This window comes from Chelonia mydas, chromosome 6, assembly GCF_015237465.2.
Source record: "Chelonia mydas isolate rCheMyd1 chromosome 6, rCheMyd1.pri.v2, whole genome shotgun sequence".
In the NCBI taxonomy this organism is placed as follows: domain Eukaryota; kingdom Metazoa; phylum Chordata; order Testudines; family Cheloniidae; genus Chelonia; species Chelonia mydas.
The window spans coordinates 30,512,143-30,532,783 of NC_051246.2; the positions used below are offsets into that span (position 1 = coordinate 30,512,143).

Below are 20,641 nucleotides of genomic sequence, written 5' to 3' on the forward strand. Positions count from 1 at the left end.
CACAGGGGGTAAAGGGGTTGCTACAGCTGGGTGCGGTGGAAGAAGTTCCTCTCGAGTACAGGAACAAGCGGTTCTATTCCCAGTACTTTTTAATCCCAAAGGCCAAGGGCGGTCTACGGCCCATCCTGGACCTGTGAGACCTCAACAACTATCTAAAGAAGTTAAAGTTTCACACGGTTTTCCTGGCTTCTATTATCCCCTCCCTGGGTCCGGGAGACTGGTATGCCACCCTCGACTTGAAGGATGCGTGCTTCCACATAGCGATATTTCAAGGACACAGACACTTCCTCCGGCTTACAGTCGGCCACCACCACTACCAGTTTGCGGTCCTTCCATTCGGCCTCGCAGCAGCACCGAGAGTGTTTACCAAGGGCATGTTGGTGGTAGTGGCTTACCTCAGGCACTGGGGTATCCAGATCTTCCCGTACCTCGACGACTGGCTTGTCAAGGGCAGCTCCAGGTCTCAAGTCCAAAGGGATGTTGCGGTGCTTCAAGCTACATGCTGCTCTCTGGGCCTACTGGTGAACGACAAAAAGTCAACATTAGTGCCGGTGCAAAGAATAGAATTCATCTAAGCGATCCTTGACTCAACCTGTGCCAGGGCATTCCTGCTGCTGGAAAGGTTCCGTGCATTGATGAACCTCATCATGGAAGTCTCCACGTTCCCTCTGATTACAGCTGGAGTTTGTCTGCGCTTCCTGGGTCACATGGCAGCGTGCACTTACGTGGTCCACCATGCCAGGCTCCGGACACAGCCCCTGCAACAATGGCTGGTGACCATCTATTCCCAGTCCAGAGACCCCCTGGAGAAGATGGTTACCATTCCCCAGGTGATACTTACCTCGCTGCGGTGGTGGACAGACCGAAGAACAGTCCTGGAAGGGGTTCCATTCAGCAACCCTCTATACTCTACCGAGTTGATGTCAGATGCCTTGGACCTCGGCTCGGGGGCGCATATCGGCGTCCTCCAGACTCAGGGGATGTGATCCCCGAACGAAGTGCGGTTGCACATAAACGTCAAAGAGCTCCGAGCAATCTGGCTGGTGTGTGGAGTCTTCTTGCCCCATCTGTCGGGCAAGGTGGTACGAGTCCTAATGGACAACACAGTCTCGATGTTCCACATCAACAGGCAAGGGGGGCAGTGCACGCATCGACCCTCTGTCAGGAGGCACTCCGTCTATGGGACTTCTGCATCAGCCACGAGATCCACCTGGAAGCCTGTTACCTTCCTGGCCTGGCGGACCAGCTCAGCAGGGACTTCTCCTCTCACCACGAGTGGTCGCCCCATCCAGAGGGAGTCTGCATGATCTTCCAAAGGTGGGGAACTCCCCAAGTGGAGCTGTTTGCTACCAGGCCGAACAGGAAATGCCACCGGTTTTGTTCTCGGCAAGGTCTGAGCAAGGGCTTCTTCTCCAATGCCTTCCTCCTGTCGTGGTCAGGGAGCCTGATGTACGCGTTCCCTCCAATTCCACTCATCAGCAGGGCCCTGGCAAAAATCAAGAGGGATGAGGCGCAGGTCATCACAATCACTGCAGTGTGGCTTCGCCAGCACTGGTTTGGCACGCTCATGAGCCTGTCAGCAGCCCCTCCCTGGCCCCTGCCCAACCAACCGGACCACCTGTCACAGGACCATGGTCGGCTCCTGTGCCCCAACCTCATGTCCCTCCACCTCTTGGCGTGGATGCTGCGTGGCTGAACCCGGAGGAGCGGACCTGTTCAGAAGGAATCCAGCAGGTCCTCCTGGAAAGTAGGAAGCCCTCAACTAGACTGACTTACCTGGACAAGTGGACGAGGTTTTCCTGTCGGGCATCCGAACGGGGCATCTCTCCCTTGTGTTCCTCCATACAGGCTGTCCTGGACTACCTGCTCCATTTGAGGAACCAGGGCCTGGTACACTCTTCCATTAGAGTGCATCTCGTGGCCATCTCTGCTTTTCATCCGCCAATCCAAGGACAGACAGTGTTTTCCCATGACATGACAGTCAGATTCCTGAGGGGGCTTGAGAGACTCTTCCCGCAGATATGGGCCACTGTCCCGCAGTGGGATCTTAACTTGATCCTCTCTAGGCTCACTGGCCCACCCATTGAACCACTGGGGCCCTGCTCCCTTTCCCACCTGTCATGGAAGTTTGCGTTCCTGGTGGTGGTGGTGTCAGTGAGACGGGTCTCTGAAATTAAAGCTTTGGCCTCAGAACCTCCATACACGGTCTTCTACAAAGATAAGTTTCAGTTGCGTCCCCACCTGGCCTTCCTACCAAAGGTGGTCTCCACCTCCCATATGAACCAGGACATCTCCCTGCCGGTGTTCTGTCCCAAACCGCACAAGACCAGTGAGGAGAGGCGTCTTCATGCTCTGGACATCTGGAGAGCCTTGGTGTACCAAGCCTTTCCGAAAATCGACTCAACTCTTCATCGTTACAGCAGATAGGATGAAGGGTCACCTGGTGTCCTCACAGAGGTTTTCCAATTGGATCACCTTGTGCATAAGGACCTGTTACTACCTAGCAGGGCTTCCGCCGCCGCCGATTGTCAGAGCCCACTCGATGAGACCACAGGCATCTTCGGCAGCCATCCTGGCACATATCCCTATCCAGGACATCTGTAGAGCCGCAACATGATCCTCTGTCCACATGTTCATGGCTCATTATGCCATCACTCAGCAGGCCAGGGGCGACGCTGGATTCGGCAGAGCTGTGTTGCAATCTACACGTCCGTGAACTCCTACCCACCTCCAGGGGTACTGCTTGGGAATCACCTAATACGGAATGGACATGAGCAAGCACTCGAAGAAGAAAAGACAGGTGCCTTTTCCGTAACTGGTGCTCTTTGAGATGTGTTGCTCATGTCCATTCCATGACCCGCCCTCCTTCCCCGCTGTCAGAGTTTCTGGCAAGAAGGAGCTGAGGGTGGGGGGAGCTGGCAGCGCCCCTTATGCTGCGCCATGTGGGCACCACTCCGGGGGGCACCAGAGCCGATCCCCTACGGATACTGATGAGGGAAAAGCTTCTGGCACCGGTGCATGTGGCGAGCACACACCTAATATGGAATGTACATGCGCAACATATCTCGAAGAACATCAGTAATGGAGAAGGTAACTATCTTTTTATCTAGCACCTCTTACATTCAAAATACTTTACAAAATGTTATCTAACTAATCTTTATGGCACCCTTATAAGGTAGGTAAGTAAGTATTAGTATCCCCAATTTATAGATCGGCGAAATGAGGCAGAGAAGGTAAGTAACTTGTTCAAGGCCACACAAAAATCAGTGTCAGACCTAGGATTAAAACTCAAGAATTCCTGGGTCCCAGTCCTGTGCTTTTTGACCACTAGGTCCGTGGAGATGTACAGCATTATCTTAGGAACAAAACATAAGGCGATGACATTTTCAGGTCTTTACTAATGAGTACTGTCTGCTGCTGAATCACCAAAAATGAGCTGGCGAAGTAGATAACAAAGCAAAAGCTTTAGAAAGGGGTTTTTGGCAATGAATAAACCTAGAGGTCCAGATCACTCTTCCTGGCCTCTTGCTATCTGTTGTTCTTACCAAAAGAGGTTTTGCAGTGGAGCAGTAGGTGATTCTGATTCGTCTGTGCTGAATCTAACTCTGTCTAGAGCCTCCTGGACTGGCATCTCAACCTCAAGTTACAGATGTTACTAAGGAAGCTGTCACCATCACCTGGAACCCTCCAGCACAGGACGGCGGCTCCCCAGTACAAGGATACATTGTGGAAAGAAGGAAGAAAGGCAGCAACCTTTGGGTCCCAGTTACCAAAGAGCTAGTCCAAGGTCAGATACCTATTTCCCTGCACTGTGCAAGGGCAAAATGAAAGCTAGAGAGGACATGAGATGAGACACTGACGTTCTGATCACTCAAGCAAAGGGACAGTGTTGTCTAGACATAGCACATGGTTTATGAAGACCAGCTACAGATACTAAAGTCCAAATTTTCAAACATGGTTGCCTGAAATTTGGGACCTAAATCTGCGTTTAGGCACCTAAACCGCTATGGCCTGATTTTGAGAGGTGCTGAACATTAGAACAAATTGGAGCTTTGGATACTCGGCGCCTCTGAAAATCAGGACATTTTTATTTATGTGCCCACATGTGGATTTTGGTGCCTACTTTCAAGCATACACATTTGAAAATTTTTCCCTGACTAACCCTACTGCCTTCCTGTTTTTGACCAAACTTGATTTAAGTAAGTAACTGAGCTTGTTATCCATATGTAATGGTGATCATTTATGATATATGTAAATCACAGCTTATATAACACATTGGAAACACTTATGTCAACCACATCTGAATAACAAGACTTTTGGTCTTAGTCATCTTTTATTATCATGATTCTTTCTTGGATTCTTCTATCTCATTCAAAATTTTGGATTTCCTTATTAATTCAATGGCAATCGATTGATTGATTGAAGGACCAAAATTAATTGCTGTAAAGGGTGGAAGCTGTGTTTAATTTTAAAACAAAATATTTGGTTCCAGAGGTTTTGACCAAATTGAGTGGAGGATCTATCTGATGAGTCTTTGGTGGCCAGATTTCGATAGTCTTACTCAAATTGATTAGTACAATGGGACTGCTCATGGAAAAAATACTACCTGAGTGAAGGCATCAGACCCTGGCCCTGAATTAAGTAGAAGGAACTATACTGGCAAATTATACATTTTTCCTGTGTTATACATTTAAGGCACATTTGTGTGTGCCACAGGGGTTCTCCTTGGAATCCTTGTGGTTCCATTCTGCAAGTGAGGTGCATGACTGGATACACGGAGACCATCATAATTCATAAAATTCCCCCCCAAAAAAATTTGAGCTGAAATTTCTCATGCTTAAGTCTCAGGCCAAAGGTGATTTTTATGTATTTGTTCTGATGCTCACTTGGGAATTCTTTTATGTGTGAAGGGACTTTCCCTAAAAATTATGAATTGTTTACACACTTGTGACATTTCCATCTTTAGATACCAAGTTCAAAGTGGATGGATTGCTGGAGGATACAGAATATGAGTTCCGTGTTACAGCTGTGAACCGTGCAGGGCCTGGACATCCCAGCGTGGCTTCAAACTCTGTTGTTGCAAAGGACCCCATCAGTATGTTTCTTTTATTACTTATTCCCTAGTTTTCTTAAAGCTGTTTCCCATGACGAGACCCATATTATATGCAGACAGCATGCCCAGACCAACATGATAAGTTGCTACCGTGCTTAGGTGCTTTCTGTACTGGGAGGCTTTCATTCACTTCCTGGTATTTGTACTCTGCCAAAAGTCATAATGCAATTGTTCCATACCAGTGTAAATCATTTCTGTTTAATGGACTTCAGCATACTACACAACTGTGCTCTGTGGGGTGATCTCCCCCCACACCTCACCTTGAACCTTTGGTAAAAGAAGGAGAAACTTCTGCAGAATTAGCAAAAGATGGTTGAGCAAATTTTCCAAAGCTTAGTTTGCAAATCTGTTTTTTCATTGGCAAAAATGTGGGCCTAATCCTACACCCGTCGAAGTCACAGCAAAACTCCCAGGAACCTCAGTGAGATCAGAAATGGGCTCTGTAACCTGTTATGATGGGCCAACAGGCCCATGTACCATCTCTGGGTAATGTAACATCCATTCCATATAGCCACGTAACCAAATCCATTTTTAAACCAAGTGGTTGCCCAGTACCCAGTATATAAATAGTTTAAACTGTGTAGGGAACTGGGGAGCTTCTGTAATGGTTGCAGGAAGGGATGTCAGTAGCTGTAAGTAGTTTAGAAAAACACTGGAAAAGTAAGAGTCAGTGGAACTAGAGGGGAGATCATTCTTCCACCTACATAGAGCACTAGGTTAAATAGTTCCCCAGATCAGAAAACATTTCGGTTCCTTCATATCAGAGGGCTGCACTACAAAATGTCACAGCCAAAGATATTGCTCCCTTCATATTTAAAGATTCACATTATCTCAGACAGAAAGCTGGAGAATGCTTCTTGAACATTCCCATCCAATCCTTGTAGCCCACTGTGAACATTTATTATAGGGGTTCTCAAACTGTGAGTCGGGACCCCAAAGTGGGTCGAGACCCCATTTTTATGGGGTCGCCAGGGCTGGTGTGAGACTTGCTGGGGCCCGAGACCAAAGCCTGAGCCCCAGGGCCAAAGCCTAACGTCTTCAGCTCTGGGTGGCGGGGCGCAGGTTACAGGCCCCCCTCCTGGGGCGGAAGCCCTTGGGCTTTGGCTTTGACACCCCCCCTCCCCACCCAGGGTCATGGGGCTCAGGTTTTGGCCCTCCCTGTCAGGGCGGCAGGGCTCGGGCACTGCTTGTTACTGAAGTCACACATCATATGCTGTCATGTGCCCCTAAAACTCAGTCTTACAGGGTATAGGAATGTGCTCATACACCTCAGGAGCAGCACCTTGTGACAGTGCTCAGCACTTCCTGAAAATCAGGTTCCTTTAAAGTGTCTCAAGTTGAGCACCCCCCAAAAAAGGATTTGGCTGAAATCACGAATCACTTCTGAAAATGTAGGCCTGAACTATGGGGTTGGTGCAGAGACAAGGGTGAGAATCCCTGGTTTCGGTACACTGTGTTCATCAGCAGTGTGCTGTTGCTGTTTCAGAGCCTCCAGGAATGGTGAAGGGGATCCATGTGGTTGACTCTTCCAACTCCAGCATTTCCTTGGCGTGGGAGCAGCCAGATCACGGAGACTTGCCGTCAGGATACATACTTGAGATGCGCGCAGAGAACACCAAGGAATGGACAAAATGCTCTAAAATCCCAATCTCCGGCACTAGCTACACTGTGGGAGGCTTGCAGGAGAGGCAGAAATATTTCTTCCGTATCCGAGCGGTGAATGAAGCTGGTGTGGGAGAACCAGCAGAGCTAGAGAATGGAGTTCTAGCTATGCCCCCTCCAGGTAATCTCCAGAATATCCTGTCTGGCTGCAGGACACTTCTGTTGCTCATTCATTCATGAGTCAGTGTGTATATTTTAATAGCCATGGTTTACAAAGCTTCACAGAGTGACTATTAATTAAGCTCATGCTCTTTGCAGGTAATAAAGCTTTTGTTAAAGGCTGGTGAACATTAGCGTGTAATCCAGTTGTCCTCCCTGACAGTCTGCCAGCGTGACTGGTTTGTAATGTCCACAAAAGCTCATGCCAAATACATTTTCACTAGGGGCTTTGCCCATCAGCAAGGAGGATCAATGAGGGATCTGCTTTTGCTTAGAGAAAACCAGCTCAAATATATAGAGTAAAATCCAGCTTTTCTAGCCTTTTCAGACTCATAATGAAGATGAATTAAATTAAATGAATGAACTTCTCCCAGAAAAGGCTATTAACAAATACTCTTTCTGTTCTGTGCAGTGGTTTACTCCAATATAAAGGGACACCCTCAGTGCCAAGGGTCTTATTTTTTGCTCATATTCTCAAGTAATTTCACTTAGCGTTTGCAGATAAGATGTTGGCAAGTGACATTGGGCCACAGAAGCTCTTTGTAGAGTCCTGGAGCTGGACTAATAGCTATTCTGCCACACTTCCTGCTAGGGCTGAACTATAAGAATCTTTCACAGCAGTTCCTGAAATCTCCAGCTACCGCCCAATTGGCTGCAGCTTCTTCTGTCATCAGTAGTCTCTCATGTCAGCTATTGTGATTGCAGAGGCAATTCTCAGGGAATTCTCCCTGCTGCCAGGGATGCTGTTAGATGGGTAGATAGTAATGCCTCCTGATGGGAGAGATGAGTAGATAGTGTACTGATCAGTAGCAGGTAAGCTATCATAGTATTGGTAGTGCCCATCTGCGATAGAGACTGGTACAGAGACACAGATTACTGTTTTTCCAACTGGGTAGTGAAGAGTGACAGCCTGGGTTCAATTGAACAATCAGGTGGCACTGTGGTAACAGACAACATGGAGGTAATTGTATTGTCAAGGGGAAGATTCCAGAGGAGCCCATCACATCTTGAAAATAACTGCTGAGGTATCTATCATAAGTATCCCTTCGGAGCCCAGTTATAAGAGGTGGCAGTTCAGACTTTTATTGTTTAGCGCTCATGGGTCGTGAATTTGTTTTTGCTCTGCTAGTTAGGAAATTCAAACAGCTTGTCTCTGGGATGTTCCCAGGGGACAGAGCTGCCTGAAGAGGTAGAAAGACTAGCAAGGTAAGATACAGAACTCATGAGTCATGCTACATTGCAGTGATTTCCATCAGGAATAAAGACATCTGGCACTGACCAGGGGAATGTCAGAAGACAACATCCAGCAGAACAGCACTAAATTAGAATATCTATTAAAAGCAGCTTTTCCTTTATGTCTTCACTTCAGAATTGCACGAATAATCTTAATACTAATTGTTACTTCTCCTAAAAGAGAAACACCAGTCTAACCTCAGATTTACTGCATGACCAAAACAAAACAAACTGTGGTAGGAAATAGGAACCTGCAGTGCTGTAACGAAGCGCACACGTAGTTTGATGTGAAACAACAGATCTGCTTTCAGCGTAGCGGGAGTAAGCGGTGGGCAGTTATTTTTAAGGTGGTTAAAGTGGTAATTTCAAGCAACATAACTTTTTTGGCCCACAGGTTTCTCACACTAATCATTTTGAAATGGTAATACTTCCTCCCCCTTGCAACTTGGTTTAAAAGAATATAATTGACTCTTCTGATTGAGACCTTGAGTGCCAAGGAATAAATATTCCTCACCTAGTTGCATGCCCCTGGAACCTGAGAGGGCAGGAGGTGGTGGTGTTGAATGCACATGGTGATGAACCCCTTACATTACAGGACAAACAGTGCTGTAATAACTCAAGGCTCGATTTTGCAATCCTCACATTGGTGAACACCTCTTCACGCAAGTGGTGCCATTAACTTCAGTGGGAGCACTTGTGTCAGTTGTTGTGCCCTCACAACCATACCCTAACACTTGTTCATGCAAGCTTTGGCTTCTGTTCAATTTAATTACTGCCTTGGTGGTTTGAAGAGAAGGGCAGCTATGATTAAAGTGTATTACTTACTCCTATTTCTCAGTTCCTTTTTGATAGTAGAGGCACAGCCTTTCTTTAAAAATTGCATGGTAAAGGAGTGGCTACTGATTGGCATTAACTTCAACATGAAAATATACATTGTCTGTTTTCTTTCCTGTACATACGTGTGTATGTATGCATGGTTCCCTCTAGCACTAATAAGCCCATCACTGCGGTATCTGTACATAATTAAGAGTAGCTTCATTTCCGCCAGTAAAAGGAACAGACTCTCAATCCCATTCCCATCTTATGATTCAATTATTATCTTAATTTCTTAGCTGCCTTCTGTGGAAGCTAATTTCAAGGACTGCTTTTCTTTCTCCCATCATGCTGTTTTCACTGCACAGTGCTTAAAACAGCAGGCCGATAGCAGGGAAATGGCTTTGCTCAGATATGAGGCCTCTAAGATTTTAATTATTCTCTCTCTCTCTTTCTGTGTTTTGGTGGTGGTTTGTGTTTTGTGTTTTAGCCTGTCCGAAGTTTGATCTAAGTGCCAAGCTGAAGAGTCATGTGGTGGTTCGTGCTGGGACAGCCCTCTGCATTCATGCTGCCTTTACTGTGAGCTTCCTTCTGCCCTGCTCTACCTCTGGGAAAGTCTGCATTGAAAGTTTTCTTTGGTGTCAACATTTTATCATACACATAACCCATTTTCCTCCTTTCACAGATGTGGGACCTGGTCCCACAAGCTGTATATGATTGGAACATCCACTGAAATTCCCCATGGCCGCCTCACATTTCCACTGTAGGTGCAGTGAAGGTAGCAGGGAATAAGTACCCAGTGTATCCCCACACTGCAGGTGGGCAGGGAAGCAAATGGACAAATCCTTATCTCCACCCCATCAGTGTACTCGCCAGCACAGCTGAACCAGTGTGGGAGTAGGTGAAGCAATCTGCTGCTGGTCAAGACTAATGGCTGATTACTCACTCCCATGAGAATGAGGGAACACAGAAGGCATTATGACTCTCTGAGGCACAGTTCCTTCCCCTGGGCTTCTAAAGTGGTACAGATACATGCCTCCGGGCTAGATATAAAAGGATCATCTGGCCCTTTAAGGGACAAATACTTCTGCTGGCCTTCCTCACAAGAACAATCACACTGACTTAAGTGGGACAGTTTGCCCGAGTAAGGCAAGTAGGATTTGGCCTGATGGCCGTGCAGCACTTTGGATCTGTGAAGCAGTGTGTAAATGCTGACTGTTTTGGGGGCTCGGTTTTATAAGCCTTCCTCACACTGGTGAAGTTGATGGGGCTATTCCCAGGAGTAAGCACCTACCAGCATGAGAAAGGGTTGCACAATCTAGCCTTCCGTAGTGTGGGTTTGGGTAGGGAGTTAATATCAACCCATCCAGAACAAGCACTAACAATTACTAGGAGAGACCTATCATTAAAATGTGTGTGGCTTCTGTTTCATTAATCACAGTAGTGCAATATTATCTGATTGAGATGCCACACTCACCAGAGCTTTATGAATCCTGTAATCTGTTCTGCTCAAATCCATGCCAGAGAACAAAGCTTTACAAGCAGCATAAAGAAGTGTTGTTAATGGGGTGCACATGATTGTCACGTGGGGCCAGAAAGGGTTTTTTTTCAACTCCGTAATTGCACAGGATACAACTTGTGGCTGATACACAGTCAAGCTTTCCCATTTGTTCTGATGGCTACATCACTGTGATGGTCTCAAGGTATTTTATTGTATTGTACTAAAGCTCTCAAGAATGTTCCCTGTTAGGAGCTGAGAGGCACGGCATGCTTTGTAGTGGGGACTTAATGTGGGCCATGTATTTAGTCACGGAAACATTACGGTTTATGGCTTCTAAGGCCAAGCACCTGCAAAGCTTTGAGCACCCTCGATCTCTACTGGGGGTAGTTAAGTCAGTGGGAGCTCAGGGGTGCTTGTACCTCATAGGACGTGCTCAGCACCTCACAGGTTTGGCCCTAAAGCCAGAGTAACTTCAATGGTGACAATCAGCGGGAGCGAAGGGCTGACAGGAGCCGGCCCCTAAGGCAGGACTGCAGGGGCATTTGTTCTTTGTCAGCTTGAATTCACTGCCCTAGAGGAGCTGCCATTTCCCCTGGGGGAACCTCTTGGTGCACTGTCTAGAGCTGAGGTGTTATCGCTATTGCACCAGCCGTTTCCTCTGCTTTTAAAAAGTGCTTGGAGAAGATTAAACAGGGATAAACTTTAGCCTCAAGGTTATGTTGGAATCCCTCCAGCTGAGTCAGTAGAGACCACTAGATCAAGTGTAATGCTGGGGGAAGTCTGATTTTTTTTTAAACCTGTTTGAGAATCTTAGCAACATCATCATCTTGAAACAAAACTAAGGGTCAGATCCTCAGCTGGAGTAAGCTCCATTGGCTTCAGTGGAGTTATGTCCATTTACATCAGCTGAGCCTCTGGCCTAGTACCAGGAGAGCATACATTCCCCTGGTATTTCTACTGCCAAAATTCCCTGGGAGCGCTCTCCTTGGAGTATTTTGGGTGATATCAAGTTGATATCCAAGACACGTTATGTTAGGTTCAGAGCTATCTACTGTATACTGAAAGTTAAGGCCACCATTATTTTTTACACATTTATCTCGGGCAGGGTTCCCCTCCACCAACTGTGACCTGGCAAAAAGACGGAATTCTGACAAAAGGGAGAGAGATAATCACCAAAGGCAAGAACCACTCCCAGTTCCTCATCCACAGCACCAAGCGTTTTGATTCTGGTGTGTACAGGATCCTCCTTAGGAACGACTATGGTGAAGCCCATTATGACATCCAAGTACATGTGGCAGGTACAGTATAGCAAAAGCTCTAGCTTCCAGGCTACAACTGGGTTTAGTCAGGGAGTCAATTAGTCTGCCACGGATTTCAGGTTCTTAGGGCTGGAAAGGTCCAAGGGAATGAAATTTAGGAGTGCACGTGTAGTACCAGAATTTGCTAGACACACAGTGATTTGCATAAGCAATTCACAAGGCAGCAGCTGGGTTGAAAAGGGTTTGCTTCGAGAGAAAAAAAATAGAGGGGTGGTCCTAAATAAGAGAAACAAATACCTAAAGGTGTGTCCTATTTGTTAGATTCCCCACGGCCACCAAAGAATCTGCAGCTGGTTGAGGAAGTGCCGAACACCGTGACTCTGAAATGGGATCACACCCCAGATATAATGGATGATGGGCATGCCCATTACGTCATCATGAAACGTGATGCTAGAACTGCCACCTGGTTCACTGCAGCTGAAAAAGTCTACAGTAACAAGTACACTGTCACAGCCCTGGTCCCAGGCAGGAAATACTTTTTCCGAGTTATTGCCCGCAATGACATTGGAGACAGTGACCCTCTGGATTCCAAGGAGCCCTGGCACATCTCTAAAGACAAAGGTAAACATTAGAATAGATGCATGTACAGGCAGGAAAAAGGGTGCTCTTGTAGATAAGAACTAGACTGGGACCTGGGAGGTCTGGCTTCAATTCGCAGCCTGGTCACAGACTTCCTATGTGACCTTGGCAAGTCCCTTAACCGTTCTGTACTTCAGTTCCCCATCTGTAAAATGGAGACAAAAATATCTCCTTTCTCCCACCCTTTGTGTTCTCATCTGTGAGCATGCAATCACACTGGGGCCTCTTGGTGTTACCTAGAGTCATATGCATAATAATGATAATAATATATTCTCTCTGTGTGTATGTGTGAATAGAGGGTAGTTGTGTCTCGACATGAGAGAGTTCTCATTTTTTACTACTAGGTTTCCCTCCAACTCATCCCTGGATGGATTCGGACAGTTCCCAAAATGAATAGCAAAAACATCTGAGAGGCATAGCAGATTTTTTTTTTTTTTTTAAGTTTTACCTCTCTTTCCCCTCCCTCCTCCCCCCACCCCCGCCGGTTTGCTTCCCTCCGCTCTTAACCTGTGTGTTCAGGCTTAGTGGACGAGATGATGTCCTCATTAGAGATGGGCCCAAAACAAACCCCCAGAGCTGAACATTCTCTCACTCAAGGAAAGCTCATATCAGGATCATAAGTGGGCAGTATCCCCACAATGGGCCAAACCAAACCCCACATCCAGACGCTTGGACATAGTTAGAATCCAGATCCAAACTTTGTCATGCAAGCCTATCTCTAGTTTAATAAGCAGGACATTAGCACAAAACAACCAGGTTGGACAGCTGCTGATAAATTTTCCAGGGAGCATGTGCACTTTTTGCTATAATGTTTCCAATCTTGTTAGTACTGTAGATGCCACACAGATGGTTAATAGTCATATGTGTATTTAAAGTCAGTCTTTCTCGTGCCATATAATCTAGACACAATCATGTCACTTCTCTTAAGGTATTTCCATTGTTTTAGGGTGTCACCAAGAAAGAAAACTTCCAATTATAGCCATGATAGTGTTCTTTTCTTGGTTCTACTCCAGGCCTGATTTGAATCTCATTTACACTGCTGTAAATATGGACTAACAGTGGAGTTAAATCCATGTTAATCAGGGGTAAATAAAAGAATCATTAGGTTTTCTGTGCCTTGGATCACTTGATAACCATTCTTTATGCAGGATAGCAGGACACAGTTGCACCAGAGAACTACTCCCTACCTCCCATTGAAAATGACTGACAGTCTTCAAGTTGCACATTTTGAAGAGAAAAGTAGACAGACTTTGCTTTATTGTCACAGCCCAAGGGTAATGAGAAAAGCAGCAAACTGTGCTCTGAGAATGAAGTCGGTGTAACTGAGAGCAGAATTGTGCCCTTTCATATTAAATTTTAGGATCAAGGAATTTTACCCAGCTGGAGCCTCCTACTGGTGGGAAAAGTAGATATATAAAAAAGAGAGGTTTTTAAAAATGCTTTTTTGGTGATGGCTGAAAAACGTAGCACATTCCTGCAATGCACACTACCGTTTGTAATACAGTCTCCTTGACTCTCTGCAGCATTCTGCATACTGCCAATCTCTCCGTGCAAACTATGCAGAGATGTAATGCTTCCACCCCACAAAAGTTTACATACTTCAGTTGACAATCATGTGTAATAATTTATTATCATGATTTGCATTTCTAACATACCGTGTCATCCAAAGATCCCACACCTTTTTTCAAGGTAATGATATTTAACTAGAGAAATTATGCATCGCAACATCTACATGAAGCAGAACAATCGGACACCTTTTTACAGATGGGGTACAAAGAGGTTAAGTTACTTGCCTACAGTTGCATGGAAAGTTCGTGTTTAAAGTTGGAAATAGAACCCAGAGGTCCTGACTCCCAGACCCCTGCTCTCCCCACCAAACATGCTGCTTCCTGATTTGTATTTATAAGTGAAGAGGGCTGGTGGAGTGCTAAGAATAATCCTATGAGACATGCTACTCATTCCCTCTGCTCTTCACCTAGTGTTCCCTAGCTGGGAAAAAGAAACTTGGGGCCGAGTTTTACACCAGTGTAATTGAGTTGATTGGAGTCACTACTTGTGATCCATACCAGTGTGGGAGGAGAACCCAGAGGGGTACAGCTATCTGTCTGGAGGTGTGCACTGCTGTTTTACACATTTGGAAGCAGGCAGTGGTGATTTCTTTATTTCCTTTGTAGAGCGTTTCAGTGCCAACTTGAAGGAGTATCACGAGAAAGACTGGCGCCAGGCCCCCCATTTCATTGCGCCTCTGAAGAACCATGCAGTTCGCCGGGGCCAGGACTGCACCATGAGTTGTGCTTTCTTGGGCAACCCCCGCCCGGTGGTGACATTGTACAAAGGCAATGTGAACATCACGGCCAATTCTAAGTTTTGGTACAACTCAACAAGTGGCGTCTGCACACTGATGATCCCCACCTGCAGCTCCAAGGACAGCGGAGACTACACCGTGGCCATTGAGAATGAGCTGGGCCAGGAGAAATGCAGCTGCATGCTGACTGTGTATGGTGAGTTGAGTTCTCAGCCTCCATCTTTCCATGGCAACGATTCTCCACCAGCCGTGTAGCTACTGATTTGAAATCTCTGACCACAGTATACTCCCATGATCTCTCAGCATAAGCATGCTTACTGCACTGGGTGGGCCAATTTCACCTGGCCCCAATGAATTACACCAGCTTGATCCCCTGCACATACCCCAGTTGGGGGCAGAGGCTATCTCCCTCTGTGGGGGTTTCCTGCCAGGGCAGGATAGCTATATGTTACACTAGGAGCTTCACCAACAGCATTAAGGAAAACACTGAATGGGCACTGACCACTCCCTCCTCACTTAGCACCATAGGTTTTTGAGCTATGCTGTCCCCCATCATTCCTCACTTCAACCTTCCCTCTCTGTTGATTTCACCGCCAGGGCACTGCATGGACTTTGTGCCAGTTTCCACGGGTGTGGGCCCTGGGCTGAGTCGGACCCATTATGATCACCAGCAGAGCAGGTGTAGTTAGCTACACATTTCTATGCAGTGTTCATGAAAGAACTGATAAAGAGCAAAAATGATTTTGCCAGTTTCCATACAAAGAAATTAAAGCCATGTTTACCCTATGGGGACTATAGTAGCATAGCTATGGTGCTCTAGCTATCCTGGCCTAACCTCATAGCGTAGGCACATCCTGCACCAGCGGAAGTGGTTTTTTCCATCGGAGCACGAACACCATGACTCTGAGCAGTGGTAGCTAGGTCGATGGACGCATTCTTCCTCCGACCTAACTGTGTCTACCCTGGGGGTTCCATTGGTATAGCCACATCACTCAGAGTGTGGGTTTTTCATAGTCCTGAGCAACATAGCTATGTCAACGTACATTTTCAATGTAGACCAGGCCTTAATCACATGTTCTGGGGGCCATGACGTTTCTGCACTCATGCAGGGGCTGGCAGCTCATGACAAAGTTTAGCACATGAAGTCAGTAGAGTTTCTCTGAATTTACTCTGCTGGAACCAAGAGCACAATCCAGCCCAAGATCTTTTATTTTCCAGATTTGCATTTACGTGGCAGGAAGGTCACTGGGATAGATAAGAGGCCTGATTCTGCTATGCTTTGCACACTGTGTGGGCATTTTCTCAGGTGCAAAGTACGTGTAAAACATTTCCAAATCAGAATGGTAAGGTTTCACACCCACTTTGCACTTGCTTTGCATAGGTGTAAATGGCTTCCCAAAGTGCAAGGCACTGGAGAACTGGATCCAATCTGAAGAACATATTTTCATATCTGGAAATAGGCCTACTTCTACCTTAAGTTAAAACAGGTGTAGCTGCCACTGAAGTCAATAGGAATTATATCCAGCCAACTGAGGGCAAAATCAGGTACTGTAGCAGAGCAGTATGAAATGCCATATTTTCGCTCGGTGAATGGAATCCTATTCCTTCAAAAATTCACACAATGGATCAAGGGCAAAATATGGCTATTTCTGGGAGAATAACAGATTTGCACTGCACACATGGCAAACCTCCACCTTGGAGCAATTCGCTTATGTGCTCCAAGAATGGCATCTTCCCATTTTCACAGAGTTTTGCCTTCATTTTCTGTTGTAGAGAAAAATTCAAGGGAAATGCTATCTCTCTTTTTGCACAGTCCTCTCCCAAGCTTCCTGGCTATTTCTCTCTGTTTTCCCTGGTGGTGAGAATGCTCTCCACCTCAATAGGGCTTTTACTTTAGGTTGCAGCAGGATAGTTTGGCTGGGAAGGTTCCCATTGTATTTATCCTGCGGGACTAAATAATTCTGTCTGCATGTAGTGATGTTGTAGCACTATGCCCCAACATCACAAAGTGGAGATGCAGCATCATTGTGTCATGGTCCCCGAATCTGGGGACTCCCTAGTTGCTCTGCAGGATGATCTCACAGTGTCGACACATCAGACCCATGAAAATCATCTGAGTCCCATTAATTTCAGCACAGGTGGTAACTCTCCCAGGAGGCTGTTTCATTCTAAGCTTGACACGTCTATAAATCACCATGGGAGAATTAAAGAAAATTGAAGAGCTGCCTCAAATGGGAAATATTTAAGATGAAGAATTCTCCTCCATCCTTTGTCTCAGTGGTAGTATGGAAACAAATGCCTTTATTTTAATATGGGGCTTAAGTGCATTTCTCTTGAATTCTGTTCTCACCAAGCATAAGCCCTGATGCCTCATGGCATGTCATCGCTCTCTTAAATGAAAGCTGAGAGACACCTTACCCGGCTTAGAAACTGATATACCAATAAGGAGAGGCTATATTTGGATGGATCTTTCAGTGTTATTTTTGTAGGTGACCATTGCTTCGGCACAGCTGGCTGACACATGCTGATGATATCACTCTGAAGTTTCAGTTCTTTCTTCTCTACTTCTAATGGAGAAGTAACCATCACTCTTCACCTGAAATAATGGTGAAGAGTGATGGTTACTCTCCATTTGCTATTCCAAATTAGAGTTTTATTTTCATTTAGATTTATATATATATATAGTGACAGGGTCGGGCCAGATGGCTACAGGAGAGTGATAGAAGGCAGATATATTAGCCCCAGGTTAAGTAGGTCCCTTTTCCCTGGGTAAGGTAACAGGGAAGGTTCCAGAACAATCAGGAACTTTCTGGAAACAATTAAGGCAGACAGGCTGATTAGAACACCTGCAGCCAATCAAGAAGCTGCTAGAATCTATTAAGGCAGGCTAATCAGGGCACCTGGGTTTAAAAAGGAGCTCACTTCAGTTTGTGGTGCGTGCGAGGAGGTGGGAGCAAGAGATGCAAGAAGCTGAGAGTGAGAAGGCATACTACTGGAAGACTGAGAAGTACAAGCATTATCAGACATCAGGAGGGAGGCCCTGTGGTGAGAATAAAGAAGGTGTTGGGAGGAGGCCATGGGGAAGTAGCCCAGGGAGTTGTAGCTGTCACGCAGCTGTTACGGGAGCCACTCTAGACAGCTGCATTCCACAGGGCCCTGGGCTGGAACCCGGAGTAGAAGGTGGGCCCATCCCTCCATCCCCGCAACTCCCTACTTGATACCGGAGGAGTTGAACTGGACTGTGGGTTCCACCAGAAGGGAAGGTCTCTGGCCTGTTCCCCAATCCACTAAGTGGATCAGCAGAGGCTGCAGGTATTGTTCTTCTTCTTTTCCCCATGCTGGCCAGTGACGAGGCTAACTGAGTGAATGGCAGGTTTGAGCCACGAAAGTGGCCAAACTGAGGGCTGCTGTGAACCTCTGAGGCAAGAAAATCCGCCAAGCACAGGACCCACCAAGGCAGAGGAGGAACTTTGTCACAATGTATATTTTGTGTGTGTGTGTGTATATACAATATACACACATGGAGCACTCCCTCAGTTAAATCTGACCACTGCTGACCTCACAATGAAAAGAACGTTTGCTCCACTTTGATGAAAAATAGAAGCTGATTGCAGCTCATGCCTGGTTTTAGTAGTATTTTGGAGACTGATATAATTTGGTGCAGAAATCACTGTTAACATTAGTTAGCTGCCCCCTGAGGAGACTCAGCGGAAAAGAGGAGTCAATGTGCTGTGGAGGCCAAACTCCACCCCCACAACCCACAGAGGGGCTGTCCTTGCAGGTCAGTGATGAAGCACATTGGCAGGGAAGTGTGAGAGAACCTAAAACTGCTGCCACCCATGATGTACCTCTTCTGCAAATATATAGGAGACTTCAGAGCTGTCAGTCTGACCAAGAACATACCCTCCTAAATAACTCCGTTCTATCTGATTGGGGAGCAAGGGAGAGATCCTGGAGGCCTCCCACCTCACACTCCATCCTCTCATGAATGTTTCTTCCTGAGGTCAGGCGTTAAAGTATTATTAAAACTCCTTAATCAGTCCGAAGGAGAGATTAGTAAGTAGAGTCCAACTGCAGGGATGGTTTCTCCCTCTAATTGTCCTTATCTAGGGTTAGGTGTCAGTGGAGTTTTCAGTGGAAATGAGAGCGGTCACAGGGTCTGCGCTGGCTGTGATATTCCATTTTGGGAGCAGGGGGAGGGGGCTGATTGGCCACAATCTATCAGTGTGTAGTTGTGTGTGTGTGTGTTTAGGCGGTGGGGAGGTGTTAATATAGCTCAGGAGTTCACCTCCACCTGGGAGTGTCACAGAGCTGAGAAATTTACTCCAGCTTGGAAGTTTGGTGTGGCTCAGATGCTCCAGCCTGGCAATTGAACTTAGCTTGGGAGCTTGTCCTACCTTTTGGAGTTTACTCCAGCCCAGAAAGTCCACCACAGTTTCAGCACCTTAGTTTGAGTTATGAGTTCAGCCCAGACTAGGACCTAGAGCTGGTAGGTTTCACTTGCGGGTTTCAGTTGTCTTTACCTGTGTGCTCCTAACATTCCAGATCACTCTAGGATAAGGGTGGCACCCAAGAAGAAGAGAAAATATTCAAATGCACATGTGAACATACTGATCTTAAATATTCATGGAGCAGACCCTCAGAGTACGATTTCTGTGCTGACCAATGATGGGTCTGGCCAGAGCCGGATTAATGCAGGGGCTTTAAGCACCGCAGCCCAGGGCCTCGGGCTAAGGGGCCCCACAGGCTCGCAGGCCAGATGCGGCCCGCTGCTTCTTTTCATCTGGCCTGCAGCAAATCTCTGTGCCACGGGCCGGACACCAGTCCCCTAGCCTCAGTGCTCTGCCCCGGGGCTGGAGCCATGAGCGCCGGCTCACCGATGTGCCCCAGCGGCCCCTAGTTGAGGGGCGTTCAGGGAATCTCTGCGCGCTGCCCCCACCCCCAGTGCCATCTCTGCAGCTCCCATTGGCCGGGTACCACAGCCATTGGGAGCTGAAGGAGCAGTGCCTGCGGGCACGGGCAGCATGCACTGCGCAGAGCGGCCTGGCCCCTCTGCCTAGCAGCCGGACATGCCGGCCACCTTGGGGAGCAGAGCAGCATGGAGCCAGGGCAGGCAGGGATCCTGCTTTAGCCCTGCTGCACTGCTGACCAGGAGCTGGCTGAGGTAAGTGCCTCCTGGCCGGAGCCTACACCTCCTCCTGCACCCCTGTCCTAGCGTGGAGCCCCCCGCTGCACCCAAACTCCCACCCACAGCCCATCCCCCAAACTCCTGGCACTGAGCTCATTTTGTTCAAACTTCTAGGGGTGAAATAGCTTTGGACTGAGACAATGCCCAGAAAAATTCAGCCCCAGAGTGGTTCATTTGAGACAGTTATGGGCAACTAGGAAAGAGGTTTTAATGGAAACTGGAACTCGCTCAACTGCCATGTTTGCTTACCATGAAAGTCATGATAGAATAATATTTTGCATTTATGTACTGGTGTGTTTTAACCAGGGAATCTCTCTGTGCTTTCCAAAAGTACCATAGTAAATAACGCATGGTTAGTCAGTTGTCAATGGTTATAATGATGCCCCCCCGCCCTCTCTCTCTCTCTCTCTCTCTCTTTTCTTAAAGATAAAGATGATAAAAGCCTCCTGGACTCAGTGACTGAAAGTCTTCAGAAGTCAAAGCACATCATGTAATCAGCAGACCCGGATCCAAATTCATCCAGTCCAGCATGCGGAACAATTCAAACATTTCTGTGTAGTTTGACTTAGATATGCATGGCTCAAAACAGCAACTGCACTATCTTCTATAGTGATTAATGAATCCAAATGCCAAAAGGTGGGGCCTTCACTGTAGAAGGGCAGTTTTAATGTTTCAGTACTTTCTTCCACATAGGCAGCTTCCACATGCTAGTGTGTGTGAATGGTAATATTTCCAATACTGGATGAAAATGTATCTTAAAAATAAAAGG

The 20,641-nt window shown here is 46.8% G+C and overlaps 1 protein-coding gene across 1 annotated transcript in view; it reads left to right on the forward strand.

The window, feature by feature from the left end:
• The window catches only part of IGSF22 (immunoglobulin superfamily member 22), a 44,124-nt gene extending 23,483 nt beyond the window's left edge, over positions 1-20,641 (forward strand). The window contains exons 15-22 of the mRNA XM_043549829.1: positions 3,614-3,787; positions 4,967-5,095; positions 6,600-6,896; positions 9,471-9,559; positions 11,587-11,779; positions 12,062-12,361; positions 14,554-14,880; positions 20,299-20,641. Coding sequence (XP_043405764.1) covers positions 3,614-3,787; positions 4,967-5,095; positions 6,600-6,896; positions 9,471-9,559; positions 11,587-11,779; positions 12,062-12,361; positions 14,554-14,880; positions 20,299-20,366 — 1,577 coding nt within the window. The 3' untranslated portion in view covers positions 20,367-20,641. The remainder of the gene's footprint in view (positions 1-3,613; positions 3,788-4,966; positions 5,096-6,599; positions 6,897-9,470; positions 9,560-11,586; positions 11,780-12,061; positions 12,362-14,553; positions 14,881-20,298) is intronic.